Below are 23,061 nucleotides of genomic sequence, written 5' to 3' on the forward strand. Positions count from 1 at the left end.
TCTTGATCGTGGTTTTCTTGATCCTGGTCTTCTTGATCCTGGTCTTCTTGATCGTGGTCTTCTTGATCCTGGTCTTCTTGATCCTGGTCTTCTTGATCCTGGTCTTCTTGATCGTGGTCTTCTTGATCCTTGTCTTCTTGATCCTGGTCTTCTTGATTCTGGTCTTCCTGATCGTGGTCTTCTTGATCGTGGTCTTCTTGATCGTGGTCTTCTTGATCCTTGTCTTCTTGATCGTGGTCTTCTTGATCCTTGTCTTCTTGATCCTTGTCTTCTTGATCGTGGTCTTCTTGATCCTGGTCTTCCTGATCGTGGTCTTCTTGATCGTGGTCTTCTTGATCGTGGTCTTCTTGATCCTTGTCTTCTTGATCCTTGTCTTCTTGATCGTGGTCTTCTTGATCCTGGTCTTCTTGATCCTTGTCTTCTTGATCGTGGTCTTCTTGATCCTTGACTTTTTGATCCTGGTCTTCTTGATTCTGGTCTTCCTGATCGTGGTCTTCTTGATCGTGGTCTTCTTGATCGTGGTCTTCTTGATCGTGGTCTTCTTGATCGTGGTCTTCTTGATCCTGGTCTTCTTGGTCGTGGTCTTCTTGATCCTTGTCTTCTTGATCTTGGTTTTCTTGATCGTGGTCTTCTTGATCGTGGTCTTCTTGATCGTGGTCTTCTTGATCCTGGTCTTCTTGATCCTGGTCTTCTTGATCATGGTTTTCTTGATCCTGGTCTTCTTGATCGGGGTCTTCTTGATCCTTGTCTTCTTGATCCTGGTCTTCTTGATCGTGGTCTTCTTGATCGTGGTCTTCTTGATCCTGGTTTTCTTGATCCTGGTCTTCTTGATCCTGGTCTTCTTGATCCTGGTCTTCTTGATCGTGGTCTTCTTGATCTTGGTCTTCTTGGTCGTGGTCTTCTTGATCCTGGTCTTCTTGATCCTTGTCTTCTTGATCCTGGTCTTCTTGATCGTGGTCTTCTTGATCCTGGTCTTCTTGATCCTTGTCTTCTTGATCGTGGTCTTCTTGATCCTGGTCTTCTTGATCCTTGTCTTCTTGATCGTGGTCTTCTTGATCCTGGTCTTCTTGATCCTTGTCTTCTTGATCCTGGTCTTCTTGATCCTTGTCTTCTTGATCCTGGTCTTCTTGATCCTGGTCTTCTTGATCCTTGTCTTCTTGATCCTGGTCTTCTTGATCCTGGTCTTCTTGATCCTTGTCTTCTTGATCCTTGTCTTCTTGATCGTGGTCTTCTTAATCGTGGTTCTTGATCGTGGTCTTCTTGATCCTGGTCTTCTTGATCCTTGTCTTCTTGATCGTGGTCTTCTTGATCGTGGTCTTCTTGATCCTGGTCTTCTTGATCGTGGTCTTCTTGATCATGGTCTTCTTGATCCTGGTCATCTTGATCCTTGTCTTCTTGATCCTGGTCTTCTTGATCGTGGTCTTCTTGATCCTGGTCTTCTTGATCCTTGTCTTCTTGATCGTGGTCTTCTTGATCCTGGTCTTCTTGATCCTTGTCTTCTTGATCCTTGTCTTTTTGATCCTGGTCTTCTTGATCCTGGTCTTCTTGATCCTTGTCTTCTTGATCCTGGTCTTCTGGATCCTGGTCTTCTTGATCCTTGTCTTCTTGATCCTTGTCTTCTTCATCGTGGTCTTCTTGATCCTGGTCTTCTTGATCGTGGTCTTCTTGATCGTGGTCTCCTTGATCTTTGTCTTCTTGGTCCTGGTCTTCTTCATCTTTGTCTTCTTGATCCTGGTCTTCTTGATCGTGGTCTTCCTGATCGTGGTCTTCTTGATCCTGGTCTTCTTTATCCTTGTCTTCTTGATCCTGGTCTTCTTGATCCTGGTCTTCTTGATCGTGGTCTTCTTGATCGTGGTCTTCTTGATCCTTGTCTTCTTGATCCTGGACTTCTTGATCATGGTCTTCTTGATCCTGGTCTTCTTGATCCTGGTCTTCTTGGTCGTGGTCTTCTTGATCCTTGTCTTCTTGATCCTGGTTTTCTTGATCGTGGTCTTCTTGATCCTGGTCTTCTTGATCCTGGTCTTCTTGATCCTGGTCTTCTTGATCCTGGTTTTCTTGATCCTGGTCTTCTTGATCGTGGTCTTCTTGATCCTTGTCTTCTTGATCCTGGTTTTCTTGATCCTGGTCTTCTTGATCGTGGTCTTCTTGGTCGTGGTCTTCTTGATCATGGTCTTCTTGATCCTGGTCATCTTGATCCTGGTCTTCTTGACTGTGGTCTTCTTGATCCTGGTCTTCTTGGTCCTTGTCTTCTTTATCCTTGTCTTCTTGATCGTGGTCTTCTTGATCCTGGTCTTCTTGATCCTTGTCTTCTTGATCCTGGTCTTCTTGATCCTGGTCTTCTTGATCCTTGTCTTCTTGATCCTGGTCTTCTTGATCGTGGTCTTCTTGATCCTTGTCTTCTTGATCCTGGTTTTCTTGATCCTGGTCTTCTTGATCGTGGTCTTCTTGGTCGTGGTCTTCTTGATCATGGTCTTCTTGATCCTGGTCATCTTGATCCTGGTCTTCTTGACTGTGGTCTTCTTGATCCTGGTCTTCTTGGTCCTTGTCTTCTTGATCCTTGTCTTCTTGATCGTGGTCTTCTTGATCCTGGTCTTCTTGATCCTTGTCTTCTTGATCCTGGTCTTCTTGATCCTGGTCTTCTTGATCCTTGTCTTCTTGATCCTGGTCTTCTTGATCCTTGTCTTCTTGATCCTGGTCTTCTTGATCCTGGTCTTCTTGATCCTGGTCTTCTTGATCCTTGTCTTCTTGATCGTGGTCTTCTTGATCGTGGTCTTCTTGATCCTGGTCTTCTTGATCGTTGTCTTCTTGATCCTGGTCTTCTTGATCCTTGTCTTCTTGATCGTGGTCTTCTTGATCGTGGTCTTCTTGATCGTGGTCTTCTTGATCGTGGTCTTCTTGATCGTGGTGTTCTTGATCGTGGTGTTCTTGATCGTGGTGTTCTTGATCGTGGTGTTCTTGATCGTGGTGTTCTTGATCGTGGTCTTCTTGATCGTGGTCTTCTTGATCGTGGTCTTCTTGATCGTGGTCTTCTTGATCCTTGTCTTCTTGATCGTGGTCTTCTTGATCGTGGTCTTCTTGGTCGTGGTCTTCTTGATCGTGGTCTTCTTGGTCGTGGTCTTCTTGATCGTGGTCTTCTTGATCCTGGGCTTCTTGATCGTGGTCTTCTTGATCGTGGTCTTATTGACCCTGGTCTTCTTGATCGTGGTCTTCTTGATCGTGGTCTTCTTGATCCTGGTCTTCTTGATCCTGGGCTTCTTGATCCTGGTCTTCTTGATCCTGGTCTTATTGATCCTGGTCTTCTTGATCCTGGTCTTCTTGATCGTGGTCTTCTTGATCCTGGTCCTATACAGTCGTACCCTTCAAGGTCGTCAAGTTCTTCAGCGTCACTGTTCATCCTCTCAGTTCTGGTAGCAATACTTATAACATCTGAGGTGTAACTCAAGTATTTAGCAACATGTTGGCTGGAAGTTGCGCCCAGATACTCGCTGATAATTCTAACATGTGTAACGTCTGAAGGTCTAAATTATTGCCTTGGTTATTAAATACTGATCTGTGGGTCGTTCACCTTGTTTAAGTCGTATATTTACCCTGGTTGTGTACTCACCAAGTCGTACTCACCTAGTTGTAGTTGCACGGGTCGATTCGTAGCTCCCGTTCTGGAGGTGGGAAGTACAGCGTCTGTACTCTGAAGGATGAGTGAGGATGTTACTTTGCTGGAGGTAGGAAGTACAGTGACTGTACTCTGAAGAATGGGTGAGGATGTTACAGTTCTGGAAGTGGGAAGTGCAGTGCCTGTACTCTGAAGGATGAGTGAGGATGTTACAGTTCTGGAGGCGGGAAGTACAGTGCCTGTACTCTGAAGGATGAGTGAGGATGTTACAGTCCTTGAGGTGGGAAGTACAGTGCCTCTACTCTGAAGGATAAGTGAGGATGTTACAGATCTGGAGGTGGGAAGTACAGCGCCTGTACTCTGAAGGATGAGTGGGAATGTTACAGTCCTTGAAGTGGGAAGTACAGTGCCTGTACTCTGAAGGATGAGTGAGGATGTTACAGTCCTGGAGGTGGGAAGTACAGCGCCTCTACTCTGAAGGATGAGTGAGGATGTTACAGTCCTTGAGGTGGGAAGTACAGTGCCTGTACTCTGAAGGATGAGTGAGGATGTTACAGTTCTGGAGGTGGGAAGTACAGTGCCTGTACTCTGAAGGATGAGTGAGGATGTTACAGTTTAGAATATCATTTAAACCTTAATATCCAGGCACTTCTGATAAAACAGCTACTGAATGAATGATGGGTAACGTGTTTTCCTTCCTGGAAGTCAACGCACCTCGATGCGAGACTACGAGCTGATGACCACAAAACAATGGCATCTCCTTAAATATTACAAGAGTTGAGCACAAGCAGCAGCTGTCTGGTACAATCAACTCTTATCCAGTTTGCTCACCTTAAAGGTCCAGGATCGATACCTCCTCGCTGGCTGCTAAACCAGGTTTATCTTTCACTAACTTTTCTCTGTGCTAGTTTTAATGTCGGTTTATAAAGCCAAGTTGTTGCTGCTACCGTTGTTACTACTTCTACTATTACTACTACTACTACTACTACTACTGCTGCTGCTACTACTACTATTACTACCACTGCTACTACTACCACTCCTGTTCCTGCTGTATATCTTCCATAATTCACACTCAGTGATGTATATCTTTCATAATAGACAATATACATTGAATCATAGTATTTATTGAAGTGCTGTCGTCACCTCAGACATTTTAGTTATGTCAAGAGTAACATGTCATGTCAATGTTCTGTCAACCTGCGTTTCACAACAATGTGATCCAGATATTTTACACATAAATAAATCAAGTTTATACAATCCTCGACTTATATTATGTTAGTAGCCATTAATAATTTTTTCTATGAGTCTTGATTTTCTCAAACAACTTTCTCATCCTCTTGAAAGTCAATTGGTTAAAATCCCTCACACGAATAAAGAGAGCATTAGACACTTGTCTAATTCTAGATTTCGTTGTAGTTTGTTTATGAATCTTGGTAAGACGGATGGTCAACATTTAGGTATCTTTATTCTCAAACGTTTCGCCTACACGGTAGGTTTCTTCAGTCGAGAATAGAGAAGTGGGAGAAGCAGTAGAGACGTGAAGACGATGTAATCAGTCTCCTAAATCATTTCTCATTGATGTTTCACCCACATTCTGTACTGATTGACGAAACATCAACCATGTGCCCTCATAGCGTGGATCCTTAGGGTAATCTATCAGGAAAGGGAAGATACGTCGTAGAGAAAGCTCCTTTCGAGACAACGTTTTGCACTTGACAAAGCTTTATAAAGCCATGGACAAATCTTGTCTGTGGAGATTACTAAAGGCATGTCTTGAAGCAGGTTTACACTGGGCGAAATGTTGACCCAATTAAAGCTCTTTCTGGAAGGTGGTCTGGTTAGATTGTTGAAGCAGTCGTGTTGACGCACGTCTTGACGTAAATACCAGCACTCCAGCAATTGTGCAACATAGTAGTGCGTGACGAACACTACCAATAGCCTGGTATTACGTAATTGACGTCTACCAGTAGCCTGGTATTACAAGGTTGACGTCTACCAGTAGCCTGGTATTACAAGGTTGATGTCTACCAGTAGCCTGGTATTACAAGGTTGATGTCTACCAGTAGCCTGCTATTATATGGTTGATGTCTACCAGTAGCCTGGTATGATAAGGTTGACGTCTACCAGTAGCCTAGTATTACAAGGTTGATGTCTGCCAGTAGCCTGGTATTACAAGGTTGACATCTACCAGTAGCCTGGTATTACATACTTGACGTCTATCAGTAACCTGGTATTACAAGGTTGACGTCTACCAGTAGCCTGGTATTACAAGGTTGATGTCTACCAGTAGTCTGGTATGACAAGGTTGACGTCTACCAGTAACCTGGCATTACATAGTTGACGTTTACCAGTAGCCTGGTATTACAAGGTTGACGTCTACCAGCAGCCTGGTATTACATAGTTGACGTCTATCAGTAACCTGGTATTACAAGGTTGACGTCTACCAGTAGCCTGGTATTACAAGGCTGACGTCTACCAGTAGCCTGGTATTACAAGGCTGACGTCTACCAGTAGCCTGGTATGACAAGGCTGACGTCTACCAGTAGCCTGGTATGACAAGGCTGACGTCTACCAGTAGCCTGGTATTACAAGGTTGACGTCTACCAGTAGCCTGGTATGACAAGGCTGACGTCTACCAGTAGCCTGGTATGACAAGGCTGACGTCTACCAGTAGCCTGGTATTACAAGGCTGACGTCTACCAGTAGCTTGGTATTACAAGGTTGACGTCTACCAGTAGCCTGGTATGACAAGGCTGACGTCTACCAGTAGCCTGGTATTACAAGGCTGACGTCTACCAGTAGCTTGGTATTACAAGGTTGACGTCTACCAGTAGCCTGGTATGACAAGGTTGACGTCTACCAGTAGCCTGTTATTACAAGGCTGACGTCTACCAGTAGCCTGGTATGACAAGGCTGACGTCTACCAGTAGCCTGGTATGACAAGGCTGACGTCTACCAGTAGCCTGGTATGACAAGGCTGACGTCTACCCGTAGCCTGGTATGACAAGGCTGACGTCTACCAGTAGCATGGTATGACAAGGCTGACGTCTACCAGTAGCCTGGTATGACAAGGCTGACGTCTACCAGTAGCCTGGTATGACAAGGCTGACGTCTACCGGTAGCCTGGTATGACAAGGCTGACGTCTACCAGTAACCTGGTATGACAAGGTTGACGTCTACCAGTAGCCTGGTATGACAAGGCTGACGTCTACCAGTAGCCTGGTATTACAAGGCTGACGTCTACCAGTAGCCTGGTATGACAAGGCTGACGTCTACCAGTAGCATGGTATGACAAGGCACAAGGCTGACGTCTACCAGTAGCCTGGTATGACAAGGCTGACGTCTACCAGTAGCCTGGTATGACAAGGCTGACGTCTACCAGTAGCATGGTATGACAAGGCTGACGTCTACCAGTAGCCTGGTATGACAAGGCTGACGTCTACCAGTAGCCTGGTATGACAAGGCTGACGTCTACCAGTAGCCTGGTATGACAAGGCTGACGTCTACCAGTAGCCTGGTATGACAAGGCTGACGTCTACCAGTAGCCTGGTATGACAAGGCTGACGTCTACCAGTAGCATGGTATGACAAGGCTGACGTCTACCAGTAGCCTGGTATGACAAGGCTGACGTCTACCAGTAGCCTGGTATGACAAGGCTGACGTCTACCAGTAGCCTGGTATGACAAGGTTGACGTCTACCAGTAGCCTGGTATGACAAGGCTGACGTCTACCAGTAGCCTGGTATGACAAGGCTGACGTCTACCAGTAGCCTGGTATGACAAGGTTGACGTCTACCAGTAGCCTGGTATGACAAGGCTGACGTCTACCAGTAGCCTGGTATGACAAGGCTGACGTCTACCAGTAGCCTGGTATGACAAGGCTGACGTCTACCAGTAGCCTGGTATGACAAGGCTGATCATTGACGTGTCTAACTGACAGTGTTAATTATTGAGAGAGGTTATAAATACAGTACTAAAAATATCTTTCAGGTCAATATTACAGGTCTTTATTACAGGTCAATATTACAGGTCAATATTACAGGTCAATATTACAGGTCAATATTACAGGTCAATATTACAGGTCAATATTACAGGTCAATATTACAGATCGTTATTGCAGGTCAATATTACAGGTCAGTATTACAGGTCAATATTACAGGTCAATATTACAGGCAGGTTTCTGTGTACACTTTCCTATGTACCCTAAACAGTCCTTAGCCCTGAAGTATTTTTTTCCCAGTTATGCCTAAAAATATGTCCGTGGAGTCAAGACTACTTCCAGGATAGTCTACTAACGTCTCCAGGACTATTTACCAGTAGGTGGATAGTAACACGTCTCACACTGACTCGGTATCGAACCCAGGCGCCTTTGCTTGTGAAACAAAGGACTCTGGTTATTTTGTCCTGACACCTGTATACCTGGAGTTTACCTGGAGAGGGTTTCGGGGGTCAACGCCCCCGCGGCTCGGTCTGAGATCAGTCCTTGTGGTGGCTGTTACTGCTGGCAGCACGGAAACTGACGTACGAACCACATCCCGGCTGGTCAGGTACTGACTTTAGGTGCCTGTCCAGTGCCTTCTTGAAGACAGCCAGGGGTCTTGAAAACAGCCAGGGGTCTTGAAGACAGCCAGGAATCTTGAAGACAGCCAGGGATCTTGAAGACAGCCTGGGGTCTTGAAGACAGCCAGGGGTCTTGAAGACAGCCAGGGGTCTTGAAGACAGCCAGGGGTCTTGAAGACAGCCAGGGGTCTTGAAGACAGCCAGGAATCTTGAAGACAGCCAGGGGTCTTGAAGACAGCCTGGGGTCTTGAAGATAGCCAGGGGTCTTGAAAACAGCCTGTGGTCTTGAAGACAGGCTGGGGTCTTGAAGACAGCCAGGAATCTTGAAGACAGCCAGGGGTTTTGAAGACAGCCTGGGGTCTTGAAGACAGCCAGGAATCTTGAAGACAGCCAGGGGTCTTGAAGACAGCCTGGGGTCTTGAAGACAGCCAGGGGTCTTGAAGACAGCCTGGGGTCTTGAAGACAACCAGGGGTCTTGAAGACAGCCAGGGGTCTTGAAGACAACCAGGGGTCTTGAAGACAGCCAGGGGTCTTGAAGACAGCCTGGGGTCTTGAAGACAGCCAGAAATCTTGAAGACAGCCAGGGGTCTTGAAGACAGCCAGAAATCTTGAAGACAGCCAGGGGTTTTGAAGACAGCCAGGGGTTTTGAAGACAACCAGGGGTCTTGAAGACAACCAGGGGTCTTGAAGACAGCCAGGGGTCTATTGATAATTCCCTTTATGTATACTGGGAAGCAGTTGAACAGTCTTGGGCCCCTGACACTTACTTACTGTATTGTCTCTCAGTGTACTCGTGGCGCCCTGGGTTTTCATTGGGGGAATGTTGTGTCAGTTAATACCTCATTAGGGGGGGGGAGGAAGGGGCAGCCTAACCGATTCTGAACCTTCTTCGTGGAAGGTCTCAGTCAGTTGACCAAAAGCTCCAGCTGTGGGCCATCATACGATTAAGACCCGCGTCAGGAAACACTTGTCTTGTTTCCTGACAAACCTGACCTAATGTACAATAATAATAATAATAATAATAATAATAATAATAATAATAATAATAATAATAATAATAATAATAATAATAATATTAATTATAATTTTATTTCTACCAGTACATATACAAGGTATACAGGCCTAGTTGACATCAATGACATACTACTATATAGAAAGCCGCTTGTAATGCTGAGCATTTAGGGCTAACTAGGTCAATTTTGTCCCAGGATGCTACCCACACCAGTCAACTAACACCCAGGTACCCATTTTATACTGATGGATGAACAGGGACAGCAGGTGTCTTATGGAAACACGTCCCTAATATTTTCCAGCAGTACCGGGGATTCGAACTCTGGACCCCAGTGAGGTGAGTGCGCTAACGATCAAGCCACAGGACACCCAACTGTACCCTATAGACTCCTGACAATCTCTCTCATGGCATAAAGCATCTGATGCAAAGATTCATCTCAGTCTGTGGGAAAATGCTGGCAGTAAGTACGCATCCTGGTTGTCAGATTTTGGTGTAACTTCTCCAATGCTGATGTATTGAGAAACTTATGCAACATATGGGAATCTTGTCGGTTTTCGAAACCATTCATCACTTTCCAATGCTCCTTGAAACTGATGATTAAGCTCTGAGGTAAGTCTTTATTTAATACCTAATCAGCTCATTGCTTCTCTAAATGTTTTAAAATTAATGCCCTGTCACTTTGAATATTTCTTTGAGTTCCCATTTGGGATATGAATCTGACGAGGACTTTTAAGGTGGCCAACATTCTTGTCAGACTTTCCTTTGGTTATCGCCTGAGTTACGGCCAGAACTGGAGAAGGGGTAGAGCTTCCGTGTTTACAATAGGATGGGGACACAATCTGAAACACAAAACATCATTATCCAGTAACAGTGCCCCGTGTGTCCCGTGTGCCCCGTGTGCCCCGTGTGCGATCAGGCCAGGGTGCCCCCTGGCCTGATTACTGAAGCTCTCGCTTCACACGGCGAGGGTCTGTGTTCGATTCCCAGCGCGGGTAGAAACATTGGGCGTGTTTCTTAACACCGGTTGTCTATGTTCATCCATCAGTAATATGGGTACCTGGGTGTTAGTAGACTGGTGTGGGTCGCATCCTGGGTGTTAGTGGACTGGTGTGAGTCGCATCCTGGATGTTAGTGGACTGGTGTGGGTCACATCCTGGATGTTAGTGGACTGGTGTGGGTCACATCCTGGGTGTTAGTGGACCGGTGTGGGTCAAATCCTGGATGTTAGTGGACTGGTGTGGGTCACATCCTGGGTGTTAGTGGACTGGTGTGGGTCACATCCTGGGACAAAACTGACCTAATTTGCGACAAATGCTCAGCATAACAAGTGACTTTCTATATAGTAGTATGTCACTGATGTCAGCTATGACCTGTATACCTTGTACATGTACTGGTAGTAAATAAAGATTATTATTATTATTATTATTATTGTTTAACTGGGCATGCCCTCGATACACCTACAGTTAAATAGCCAGTGCAGTACTGGCTTCTACTATAAATTCTATGTAGGGGAACGGAAAAGGGTCCCCCTCCTTAAGTCTCGTAGGAGAGACAGTAAACACCAGTGTCCATGAAGGTGGTCACTTGTATGGGAGAATCCAGCACTGTTAATGCTATCTGGTGCTGTGCAAGCACCTACTTTACTCTGGTTACTGATGATATTTACTAATGCCATTGGGTTGCTAAAAACCCGAATTATTCGCCTCACCTTTTATGAAAGATTCTTGAAACTTCAAGTAATTGGTCTTAATATGGACGGGCTTACAACAGTAGTAACAGGTTATATATGTTCTGGAACCTTGTCTCGTGCACCTTTGTGGTCTTGAGGTCCCAACTTCCATTCTTGGTCTACCAACGGTATCTGCTAACTTGGTTACGCTCTATCTAGACCCTAACCTGATCAACAGACTCTGGAAAACTGTTATTAGTAAAGAGTTGCAGTAACTCGCAAAGGTTAGACACTCCAGCTGCCTTTTATCACTGGGTGAGGTTGTTGGTCTGGAACTCAACGAGGTCACCACAAGACTGTCCATTTTGACGCTTCTGCACCTTTAATTTTCGTCGGTATTTGGCAGGTATACACCGATATCCAGGTAGCACCAACCAGAAATATAAACCAGTGCTTCCTAATGAACGAGTGACCAATGCACAGTCCGAGGCTGGTTTTCCAGAGACTCGAAAAGCTGTACAGACTTACACAGAGAAACAACGTACCGAGGACACCGACCTTCAGACATAGAAATTATTTTCCTCACATTTCTTCCATTGCAAAAGCACTTTGTTTCCCTAGTTAATTTAGGCTGACTGACCTTGAGATAGACCAGGAACACCATTAGTTTGTGTGACAGGAGGAGGATCGGGGAGATGCTCGTACTATCACGAGTTCGATCCCCTGTACCGGCGAAAACATTTGGGCGTGTTTCTTTAAGACACCTGTTGCCACTTCACCTAGCAGTAAGTAGGTACCTGGGTGGTAATAAATGGTATAAAATACCGACACAATGGAAATATAAACACAAATGCAGTATAATGTGATCCTTTATTGACAACGTTGTCAATAAAGGATCACATTATGCTGCATTTGTGTTTATATTTCCAGGTACCTGGGTGTTAGTCGACTGGTGTGGGTGGTATCCTGGGGACAAAATTAACCCAAGTTGTGGGAAATGACTTAAGAAATCGTAATGACACGATTGCAAATAAACCATACCCCCGGCCGGGATTGAACCCGCGACGGGCTGGAGTTTTGAGACTCTATGACCGCGGGTTCAATCCCGGCCGGGGGTATGGTTTGTGGGAAATGCTCTACATAACCAGGAACTTTCTGTATAGTATGTCATTGGTGTCAGCTATGGTCTGTATAAGTTGTACAATGTACTGCTAGAAATAAAGATATTATTATTATTATTATTATTATTATTATTATTATTATTATTATTATTATTATTATCATGGGAGATAAAGCAGGGCGTGCAGCTGAAGCACCAGATTCAAACGCCACACTGTACAATTCGGAGCTTAATTTAATACGCATTTACCCACATAATTGAGTAGCAGTTATTATACGTGGATATTCAGTGCTAATTGAACGAACGATACACCAGCAGCTCTTTAAAGACAGTCTATCTCTACAACAACAATAACAATAATAATAATAATAATAATAATAATAATAATAATAATAATAATAATAATAATAATAATAATAATGTTTATTTCTGCAAGTACATGTTACAACTTTTACCTGGAGTTTACCTGGAGAGAGTTCCGGGGGTCAACGCCCCCGCGGCCCGGTCTGTGACCAGGCCTCCTGGTGGATCAGAGCCTGATCAACCAGGCTGTTACTGCTGGCTGCACGCAAACCAACGTACGAGCCACAGCCCGGCACCTATTTACTGCTGGGTGAACAGTGACAGCAGGTGTAAAGTGACTAACACACAGGTACCTACTTTTAGGTGAACATGGACAGCAGGTGTCTTAAGGGAACACGTTCTAATAATTCCACCCGTACCGGGGATCGAGCCAAGGACCTCAGTGTGTGAGCTGAGTGCGCTACCACTCTCAACATACGTAGCTGTCATTACCAGCCAACACTGAAACAACCATTACTGTAATACTATAACAACCACTACTGTAACAATATATCAACCACCACTGTAACACTGTCACAACCACCACTGTAACACTGTCACAACCACCATTGTAACACTGTCACAATCACCACTGTAACACTGTCACAACCACCATTGTAACACTGTCACAACCATCACTGTAGCACTGTCACAACCACTACTGTACCACTGTCACAACCACCACTCTAACACTGTCACAACCACAGCTGTAATACCGTCACAACCACCACTGTAACACTGTCACAACCATCACTGTATCAATGCCACAACCACCACAGTGATGGATGTGGTACTGGAAAACCTCATGCACCAACATGTTAAGGACACTACCAGAGAGAGAGAGGAAGATGAACCAGCAAGACTGGACCTTGTGTTCACCCTGAGCAGTTCACACATCGAGGACATCACATATGAGAGGCCCCTAGCAGCTAGTGACCACGTAGTTCTGTACTTTGAATACAGTAGAGTTACAAGTGGAGAGGATAACAGGAGTTGAATGGGAAAAGCCAGATTATAAAAGGGGGACTACATAGGTTTGAGGAACTTCCTGCAGGAGGTTCAGTAGGACAGAGAACTGGTGGGAAAGTCGGTGAAAGAGATGATGGAATACGTAACAACTAAATGTAAGGAGGCAGAGGATAGGTTTGTTCCCAAGGGCAACACAAATAGTGGGAAGACCAGAACGAGCCCTTGGTTTACCTGACGGTGTAATTAGGCAAAAACTAAGTGCACTAGAGCATGGAAAAAGTACAGAAAGCAAAGAACACAGAAAAATAAGGAGATTAGTTGAAGAGCCAGGAACGAGTATGCTCAGGTAAGGAGGGAGGCCCAGTGACAGTATGAAAATAACATAGCATCAAAAGTCAAGTCTGACCCGAAACTGTTGTATAGCCACATCAGGAGGAAGACAACAGTCAAAGACCAGGTGATCAGACTGAGGACAGAAGGTGGAGAACTCACAAGAAACGATCACGAGGTATGTGAGGAGCTCAACATGAGATTTAAGGAAGTATTTACAGTAGAGACAGGAAGGACTCTGGGAAGACAACACAGAGAGGAACACCAACAGGGAATATACCAACAAGTGTTGAATACATCCCTTGACACTGGGCAACTACCTGAGGTGTGGAAGATGGCAAATGTAGTCCCCATTTTTAAGAAAGGAGACAGAAACGAGGCACTAAACTACAGACAAGTTTCTCTGACGTGTATAGTATGCAAAGTCGTGGAGAAGATTATCAGGAGGAGAGTAGTGGAGCACCTGGAACAGAACAAGATTATAAACGACAACCAGCACGGATTCATGGAAGGAAAATCCTGTGTCACAAACCTTCTGGAGTTCTATGACAAGGTAACAGAAGTAAGACACGAGAGACAGGGGTGGGTTGACCATTTTCCTGGACTGCAGGAAGGCCTTGCACACAGTTCCTCACAAGAGATTAGTGCAGAAGCCAGAGAATAAGGCACGTATAACAGTGAGGACACTGCAATGGATCAGAGAATACCTGACAGGGAGGCAACAACGAGTCATGGTACGTGATGAGGTATCACAGTGGGCGCCTGTGACGAGCGGGGTCTCAAAGGGGTCAGTCGTAGTACCAGTGCTATTTTTGATATATGTGAATGACATGATGGAAGGGATAGACTCTGAAGTGTCCCTGTTCGCAGATGATGTGAAGTTAATGAGATAAATTAAATCAGATGAGGTTCAAGCAGGACTTCAAAGAGACCTGGACAGGCTGGACACCTGGCCAGCAACTGGCTTCTTGAATTCAACCCCGCCAAATGCAGAGTCATGAAGATTGGAGAAGGGCAAAGACCGCAGATAGAGTATAGGCTAGGTGGACAAAAACTGCTAACCTCAGTCAAGGAGAAAGATCTTGGGGTGAGTATAACACCGAGCACGTCTCCGGAGGCACATATTAACCAGATAACTGCTGCAGCGGCGCCTGGCAAAACTGAGAATAGCGTTCCGACACCTTAGTAAGGAATCGTTCAAGACACTATACACCCTGTACGTCAGGCCCATACTGGAGTATGCAGCACCAGTTTGGAACCCACACCTAGTCAAGCACGTCAAGAAATTAGAGAAAGTACAAAGGTTTGCAACAAGGCTAGTTCTGGAGCTCAGGGGAATGTCCTACGAAGAAAGGTTGAAGGAAATCGGACTGACGACACTGGTGGACAGAAGGGTCAGGGAAGACATGATAACGACATTCAAAATACTGCGTGGAATAGATTAGGTGGACAGAGACAGGTTGTGCCAGAGATGGGACACTGAAGCAAAGGGCCACAATTGGAAGTTGAAGACTCAGATGAGTCAAAGGGATGTTAGGAGTTATTTCTTCAGTCATAGAGTTGTCAGGAAGTGGAATAGTCTGGGAGGTGATGTAGTGGAGGCAGGAACCATACACAGCTTTAAGACGAGGCATGACAAAGCTCAGGGAGCAAAGAGATAGAGGACCTAGTAGCGATCAGTGAAGAGGCGGGGCCAGGAGCTGAGTCTCGACCCCTGCAACCACAATTAGGTGAGTACTGTCAAAACCCCCACTTGTTCATAAGTGGTACTTTTTCCTCCAGTACACTGTCTCTCCTTCAGTACACTGCCACTCCTCCAGTACACTGCCTCTCCTCCAGTATACTGCCTCTCCTCCAGTACACTGCCTCTCCTCCAGTACACTGCCTCTCCTCCAGTACACTGTCTCTCCTCCAGGACACTGCCTCTCCTCCAGTACACTGTCTCTCCTCCAGGACACTGCCTCTCCTCCAGTATACTGCCTCTCCTCCAGTACACTACCTCTCCTCCAGTATACTGCCTCTCCTCCAGTACACTGCCTCTCCTCCAGTACACTACCTCTCCTCCAGTATACTGCCTCTCCTCCAGTACACTGCCTCTCCTCCAGTACACTGCCTCTCCTCCAGTACACTGTCTCTCCTCCAGGACACTGCCTCTCCTCCAGTACACTGTCTCTCCTCCAGGACACTGCCTCTCCTCCAGTATACTGCCTCTCCTCCAGTACACTACCTCTCCTCCAGTATACTGCCTCTCCTCCAGTACACTGCCTCTCCTCCAGTACACTACCTCTCCTCCAGTATACTGCCTCTCCTCCAGTACACTGCCTCTCCTCCAGTACACTGCCTCTCCTCCAGGACACTGCCACTCCTCCATTATGCTGCCTCTCCTCCAGTACACTACCTCTCCTCCAGTATACTGCCTCTCCTCCAGTACACTGCCTCTCCTCCAGTACACTGCCTCTCCTCCAGGACACTGCCACTCCTCCAGTATACTGCCTCTCCTCCAGTACACTACCTCTCCTCCAGTATTCTGCCTCTCCTCCAGTACACTGCCTCTCCTCCAGTACACTGCCTCTCCTCCAGGACACTGCCACTCCTCCAGTATACTGCCTCTCCTCCAGTACACTGCCTCTCCTCCAGTACACTGCCTCTCCTCCAGTACACTGCCTCTCCTCCAGTACACTACCTCTCCTCCAGTATACTGCCTCTCCTCCAGTACACTACCTCTCCTCCAGTATACTGCCTCTCCTCCAGTACACTGCCTCTCCTCCAGTACACTGCCTCTCCTCCAGTACACTACCTCTCCTCCAGTATACTGCCTCTCCTCCAGTACACTGCCTCTCCTCCAGTACACTGCCTCTCCTCCAGGACACTGCCACTCCTCCATTATTCTGCCTCTCCTCCAGTACACTACCTCTCCTCCAGTATACTGCCTCTCCTCCAGTACACTGCCTCTCCTCCAGTATACTGCCACTCCTCCAGTATACTGCCTCTCCTCCAGTATACTGCCTCTCCTCCAGTACACTGCTTCTCCTCCAGTATACTGCCTCTTCTCCAGTATACTGCCTCTCCTCTAGTATACTGCCTCTTCTCCAGTATACTGCCTATCCTCCAGTACACTGCCTCTCCTCCAGTATACTGCCTCTCCTCCAGTATACTGCCTCTCCTCCAGTATGCTGCCCCTCCTCCAGTATACTGCCTCTCCTCCAGTATACTGCCTCTCCTCCAGGACACTGCTTCTCCTCCAGTACAGTGCCTCTCCTCAGTACACTGCATCGCCTCCTGTACACTGTATCTCGTCCAGAACACTGCCTCTCCTCCAGTATACTGCCTCTCCTCCAGTACACTGCTTCTCCTCCAGTATACTGCCTCTTCTCCAGTATACTGCCTCTCCTCTAGTATACTGCCTCTTCTCCAGTATACTGCCTATCCTCCAGTACACTGCCTCTCCTCCAGTATACTGCCTCTCCTCCAGTATACTGCCTCTCCTCCAGTACACTGCCTCTCCTCCAGTATACTGCCTCTCCTCCAGTATGCTGCCCCTCCTCCAGTATACTGCCTCTCCTCCAGTATACTGCCTCTCCTCCAGGACACTGCTTCTCCTCCAGTACAGTGCCTCTCCTCAGTACACTGCATCGCCTCCTGTACACTGTATCTCGTCCAGAACACTGCCTCTCCTCCAGTATACTGCCTCTCCTCCAGTACACTGCCTCTCCTCCAGTATACAGCCTCTCCTCCAGTATACTGCCTCTCCTCCAGTACACTGCCTCTCCTCCAGTATACTGCCTCTCCTCCAGTATACTACCTCTCCTCCAGTACACTGCCTCTTCTCCAGTACACTGCCTCTCCTCCAGTACACTGCCTCTCCTCCAGTATACAGCCTCTCCTCCAGTATACTGCCTCTCCTCCAGTACACTGCCTCTCCTTCAGGACACTGCCTCTCCTTCAGGACACTGCCTCTCCTCCAGTACACTGTCTCTCCGCCTGTACAGTGTATCTCGTCCAGAACACTACCTCTCCTCCAGGATACTGCCTCTCCTCCAGTACACTGCCTCTCCTCCAGTATACAGCCTCTCCTCCAGTACACTGCCTCTCCTCCAGTATACTGCCTCTCCTCCAGGACACTGCCTCTCCTCCAGTACACTGCCTCTCCTCCAGTACACTTCCTCTCCTCCTGTACACTGCCTCTCCTCCAGTATACAGCCTCTCCTCCAGTACACTGCCTCTCCTCCAGTACACTGCCTCTCCTCCAGTACACTGCCTCTCCACCAGTGTACAACCTCTTCTCCAGTATATTGCCTCTCCTCCAGTACACTGCCTCTCCTCCAGTACACTGTCTCTCCTCCAGTGCATTGCCTCTCCTCCAGTACACTGCTTCTTCTCCAGTACACTGCCTCTCCTCCAGTACACTGCCTATCCTCCAGTATACTGCCTCTCCTCCAGTACGCTGCCTCTTCTCCAGTACACTGCCTCTCCTCCAGTACACTGCCTGTTCTCCGGTACACTGCCTCTCCTCCAGTACACTGCCTGTTCTCCGGTACACTGCCTCTCCTCCAGTACACTGCCTATCCTCCAGTACACTGCCTCTCCTCCAGTACACTGCCTCTTCTCCAGTACACTGCCTTTTTTCCAGTATACTGCCTCTCCTCCAGTACACTGCCTCTCCTCCAGTACACTGCCTCTCCTCCAGTACACTGCCTATCCTCCAGTACACTGCCTCTCCTCCAGTACGCTGCCTCTCTTCCAGTATACTGCCTCTCCTCCAGTACACTGCCTCCCACTTCAGAAATTATTCACTGAAATGTTCTAACACCTGGTCACTCACACCTGGTCACTCACACCTGGTCACTCACACCTGGTCACTCACACCTGGTCACTCACACCTGGTCACTCACACCTGGTTACTCACACCTGGTCACTCACACCTGGTCTCTTACATCTGGTGTCTCACACCTGGTCATTCACGCCTGGCCATTCACAACTGGTCAGTCACACCTGGCCACTCACAATTGGTCAGTCACACCTGGCCACTTATACCTGGTCTCTCACACCTGGTCACTCACACCTGGACAATCGCACCTGGTCACTCACACCTAGTCTCTCACACCTGGTCTCTTACACATGTTCACACTCAGGTGGAGATTTACACCTGGTCACACACACACCTGTTAACATTCAGGTGGTGACTTACACCTGGTCACACACACACCTGTTAACATTCAGGTGGTGACTTACACCTGGTCACACACACACACACCTGCTCACGCTCAGGTGGTGACTTACACCTGGTCACACACACACCTGTTTACACTCAGGTGGTGACTTACTCCTGGTCACACACACACACACCTGCTCACACTCAGGTGGTGACTTACACCTGGTCACACACACACCTGTTTACACTCAGGTGGTGACTTACTCCTGGTCACACACACACCTGGTCACTAACGTACATTTTACCTTGCAGGTATCACACGTGCCCACCTGGCTGTACCTGGTAGCGACGGTACTTGGTCTGCTGCCCACCCAGGTACTGAACTGTTACCTGGGTACCACTGTCAGGAACCTGGACGACGTTGTCAGCCAGTCAGCCTCCGCCAGTGCTACCGGCTGGGGGGTGTTTGCTGTCCAGGTGAGTGTGTGTTGTCCAGGTGAGAGTGTGCTGTCCAGGTGAGTGTTTGCTGTCCAGGTGAGAGTGTGCTGTCCAGGTGAGTGTTTGCTGTCCAGGTGAGTGTTTGCTGTCCAGGTGAGTGTTTGTTGTCCAGGTGAGAGCGTGCTGTCCAGGTGAGTGTTTGCTGTCCAGGTGAGTGTTTGCTGTCCAGGTGGGTGTTTGCTGTCCAGGTGAGTGTTTGTTGTCCAGGTGACTGTTTTGTTGTCCAGGTGAGTGTTTGTTGTCCAGGTGAGTGTGTTTGTTGCCCAGGTGAGTGTGTTTGTTGCCCAGGTGTGTGTGTTTGTTGTCCAGGTGAGTGCGTGTTTGTTGTCCAGGTGAGTGTGTTTGTTGTCTAGGTGTGTGTGCTTGTTGTCCAGGTGAGTGTGTTTGTTGTCCAGGTGTGTGTGTTTGTTGTCCAGGTGAGTGTGTTTGTTGTCCAGGTGAGTGTGTTTGTTGTCCAGGTGAGTGCGTTTGTTGTCCAGGTGAGTGTGTTTGTTGTCCAGGAGAGTGTTTGTTGTCCATGTGTGTGTGTTTGTTGTCCAGGTGAGTGTGTTCGTTGTCCAGGTGAGTGTGTTTGTTGTCCAGGTGAGTGTGTTCGTTGTCCAGGTGAGTGTGTTTGTTGTCCAGGTGAGTGTTTGTTGTCCAGGTGAGTGTGTTTGTTGTTCAGGTGAGTGTGTTTGTTGTCCAGGTGAGTGTGTTTGTTGTCCAGGTGAGTGTGTTTGTTGTCCAGGTGAGCGTGTTTGTTGTCCAGGTGAGTGTGTTTGTTCTCCAGGTGAGTGTGTTTGTTGTCCAGGTGAGTGTGTTTGTTGTCCAGGTGAGTGTGTTTGTTGTCCAGGTGAGTGTGTTTGTTGTCCAGGTGAGTGTGTTTGTTGTCCAGGTGAGTGTGTTTGTTGTCCAGGTGAGTGTTTGTCGTCCAGGTGAGTGTGTTTGTTGTCCAGGTGAGTGTGTTTGTTGCCCAGGTGAGTGTGTTTGTTGTCCAGGTGAGAGTGTTCGTTGTCCAGGTGAGTGTGTTTGTTGTCCAGGTGAGTGTTTGTTGTCCAGGTGAGTGTTTGTTGTCCACATGAGTGTGTTTGTTGTCCAGGTGAGTGCGTTTGTTGTCCAGGTGAGTGTGTTTGTTGTCCAGGTGAGTGCGTTTGTTGTCCAGGTGAGTGTGTTTGTTGTCCAGGTGAGTGTGTTTGTTGCCCGGGTGAGTGTGTTTGTTGTCCAGGTGAGTGTGTTTGTTGTCCAGGTGAGTGTGTTTGTTGTCCAGGTGAGTGCGTTTGTTGTCCAGGTGAGTGTTTGTTGTCCAGGTGAGTGTGTTTGTTGCCCAGGTGAGTGTGTTTGTTGTCCAGGTGAGTGTGTTTGTTGTCCAGGTGAGTGTGTTTGTTGTCCAGGTGAGTGTGTTTGTTGTCCAGGTGAGTGTGTTTGTTGTCCAGGTGAGTGTGTTTGTTGCCCAGGTGAGTGTGTTTGTTGTCCAGGTGAGTGTGTTTGTTGCCCAGGTGAGTGTGTTTGTTGTCCAGGAGAGTGTGTTTGTTGTCCAGGTGAGCGTGCTTGTTGTCCAGGTGAGTGTGTTTGTTGTCCAGGTGAGTGTTTGCCCAGGTGAGTGTTTGTTGCCCAGGTGAGTGTGTTTGTTGTCCAGGTGAGTGTGTTTGTTGTCCAGGTGAGTGTGTTTGCTGTCCATGTGAGTGTGTTTGTTGTTCAGGTGAGTGTGTTTGTTGTCCAGGTGAGTGTGTTTGTTGTTCAGGTGAGTGTTTGTTGCCCAGGTGTGTTTGTCCAGGTGAGTGTTTGTTGTCCAGGTGAGTGTGTTTGTTGTCCAGGTGTGAGTGTGTTTGTTGTCCAGGTGAGTGTGTTTGTTGTCCATGTGAGTGTGTTTGTTGTCCAGGTGAGAGTGTTTGTTGTCCAGGTGTGAGTGTGTTTGTTGTCTAGGTGAGTGTGTTTGTTGTCCAGGTGAGTGTTTGTTGCCCAGGTGAGTGTGTTGTCCAGGTAAGTGTTTGTTGTCCAGGTGAGTGTGTTTGTTGTCCATGTGAGTGTTTGTTGTCCAGGTGAGTGTGTTTGTCGTCCAGGTGAGTGTGTTTGTTGTCCAGGTGAGTGTGTTTGTTGTCCAGATGAGTGTGTTTGTTGTCCAGGTGAGTGTTTGTTGTCCAGGTGAGTGTGTTTGTTGTCCAGGTGAGTGTGTTTGTTGCCCAGGTGAGTGTGTTTGTTGTCCAGGTGAGTGTTTGTTGCCCAGGTGAGTGTGTTGTCCAGGTAAGTGTTTGTTGTCCAGGTGAGTGTGTTTGTTGTCCATGTGAGTGTTTGTTGTCCAGGTGAGTGTGTTTGTCGTCCAGGTGAGTGTGTTTGTTGTCCAGGTGAGTGTGTTTGTTGTCCAGATGAGTGTGTTTGTTGTCCAGGTGAGTGTGTTTGTTGTCCAGGTGAGTGTGTTTGTTGCCCAGGTGAGTGTGTTTGTTGTCCAGGTGAGTGTTTGTTGTCCAGGTGAGTGTTTGTTGCCCAGGTGAGTGTTTGTTGCCCAGTTGAGTGTGTTTGTTGTCCAGGTGAGTGTGTTTGTTGCCCAGGTGAGTGTGTTTGTTGTCCAGGTGAGTGTGTTTGTTGTCCAGGTGAGTGTTTGTTGTCCAGGTGAGTGTGTTTGTTGCCCAGGTGAGTGTGTTTGCTGTCCAGGTGTGAGTGTGTTTGTTGTCCAGGTGAGTGTGTTTGTTGTCCAGGTGAGTGTTTGTTGTCCATGCGGGTGTGTTTGTTGTCCAGGTGAGTGTGTTTGTTGTCCAGGTGAGTGTGTTTGTTGTCCATGTGAGTGTGTTTGTTGTCCAGGTGAGTGTGTTTGTTGTCCAGGTGAGTGTGTTTGTTGTCCAGGTGAGTGTGTTTGTTGTCCAGGTGAGTGTTTGTTGCCCAGGTGAGTGTGTTTGTTGCCCGGGTGAGTGTGTTCGTTGTCCAGGTGAATGTGTTTGTTGTCCAGGTGAGTGTTTGTTGTCCAGGTGAGTGTGTTTGTTGCCCAGGTGAGTGTGTTTGTTGCCCGGGTGAGTGTGTTCGTTGTCCAGGTGAATGTGTTTGTTGTCCAGGTGAGTGTTTGTTGTCCAGGTGAGTGTGTGTTGCCCAGGTGAGTGTTTGTTGTCCAGATGAGTGTGTTTGTTGTACAGGTGAGCGTGTTTGTTGCCCAGGTGCGTGTGTTTGTTGTCCAGGTGAGTGTGTTTGTTGTCCAGGTGAGTGTGTTTGTTGTCCAGGTGAGTGTGTTTGTTGTCCAGGTGAGTGTTTGTTGTCCAGGTGAGTGTGTTTGTTGCCCATGTGAGTGTGTTTGTTGTCCAGGTGAGTGTGTTTGTTGCCCAGGTGAGTGTGTTTGTTGTCCAGTTGAGTGTGTTTGTTGCCCAGGTGAGTGTGTTTGTTGTCCAGGTGAGTGTGTTTTTTGTCCAGGTGTGTTTGTTGTCCAGGTGAGTGTATTTGTTGTCCAGGTGAGCGTTTGTCCAGGTGAGTGTTTGTTTCCCAGTTGAGTGTGTTTGTTGTCTAGGTGAGTATGTTTGTTGTCCAGGTGAGTGTGTTTGTTGTCCATGTGAGTGTGTTTGTTGTCCAGGTGAGTGTGTTTGTTGTCCAGGTGAGTGTTTGTTGCCCAGGTGAGTGTTTGTTGCCCAGGTGAGTGTGTTTGTTGTCCAGGTGAGTGTTTGTTGTCCAGGTGAGTGTGTTTGTCGTCCAGGTGAGTGTGTTTGTTGTCCAGGTGAGTGTGTTTGTTGTCCAGATGAGTGTGTTTGTTGTCCAGGTGAGTGTTTGTTGTCCAGGTGAGTGTGTTTGTTGTCCAGGTGAGTGTGTTTGTTGCCCAGGTGAGTGTGTTTGTTGTCCAGGTGAGT

The 23,061-nt window shown here is 47.4% G+C and overlaps 1 protein-coding gene across 1 annotated transcript in view; it reads left to right on the forward strand.

Moving 5' to 3' along the window:
• Window positions 1-23,061, forward strand: part of LOC128703526 (transmembrane protein 64) — a 167,355-nt gene that overhangs the window by 112,953 nt on the left and 31,341 nt on the right. Inside the window, exon 5 of the mRNA XM_070104704.1 lies at window positions 19,076-19,240. Coding sequence (XP_069960805.1) covers window positions 19,076-19,240 — 165 coding nt within the window. The remainder of the gene's footprint in view (window positions 1-19,075; window positions 19,241-23,061) is intronic.

This window comes from Cherax quadricarinatus, chromosome 93 (genome assembly GCF_038502225.1).
Source record: "Cherax quadricarinatus isolate ZL_2023a chromosome 93, ASM3850222v1, whole genome shotgun sequence".
Classification (NCBI taxonomy): domain Eukaryota; kingdom Metazoa; phylum Arthropoda; class Malacostraca; order Decapoda; family Parastacidae; genus Cherax; species Cherax quadricarinatus.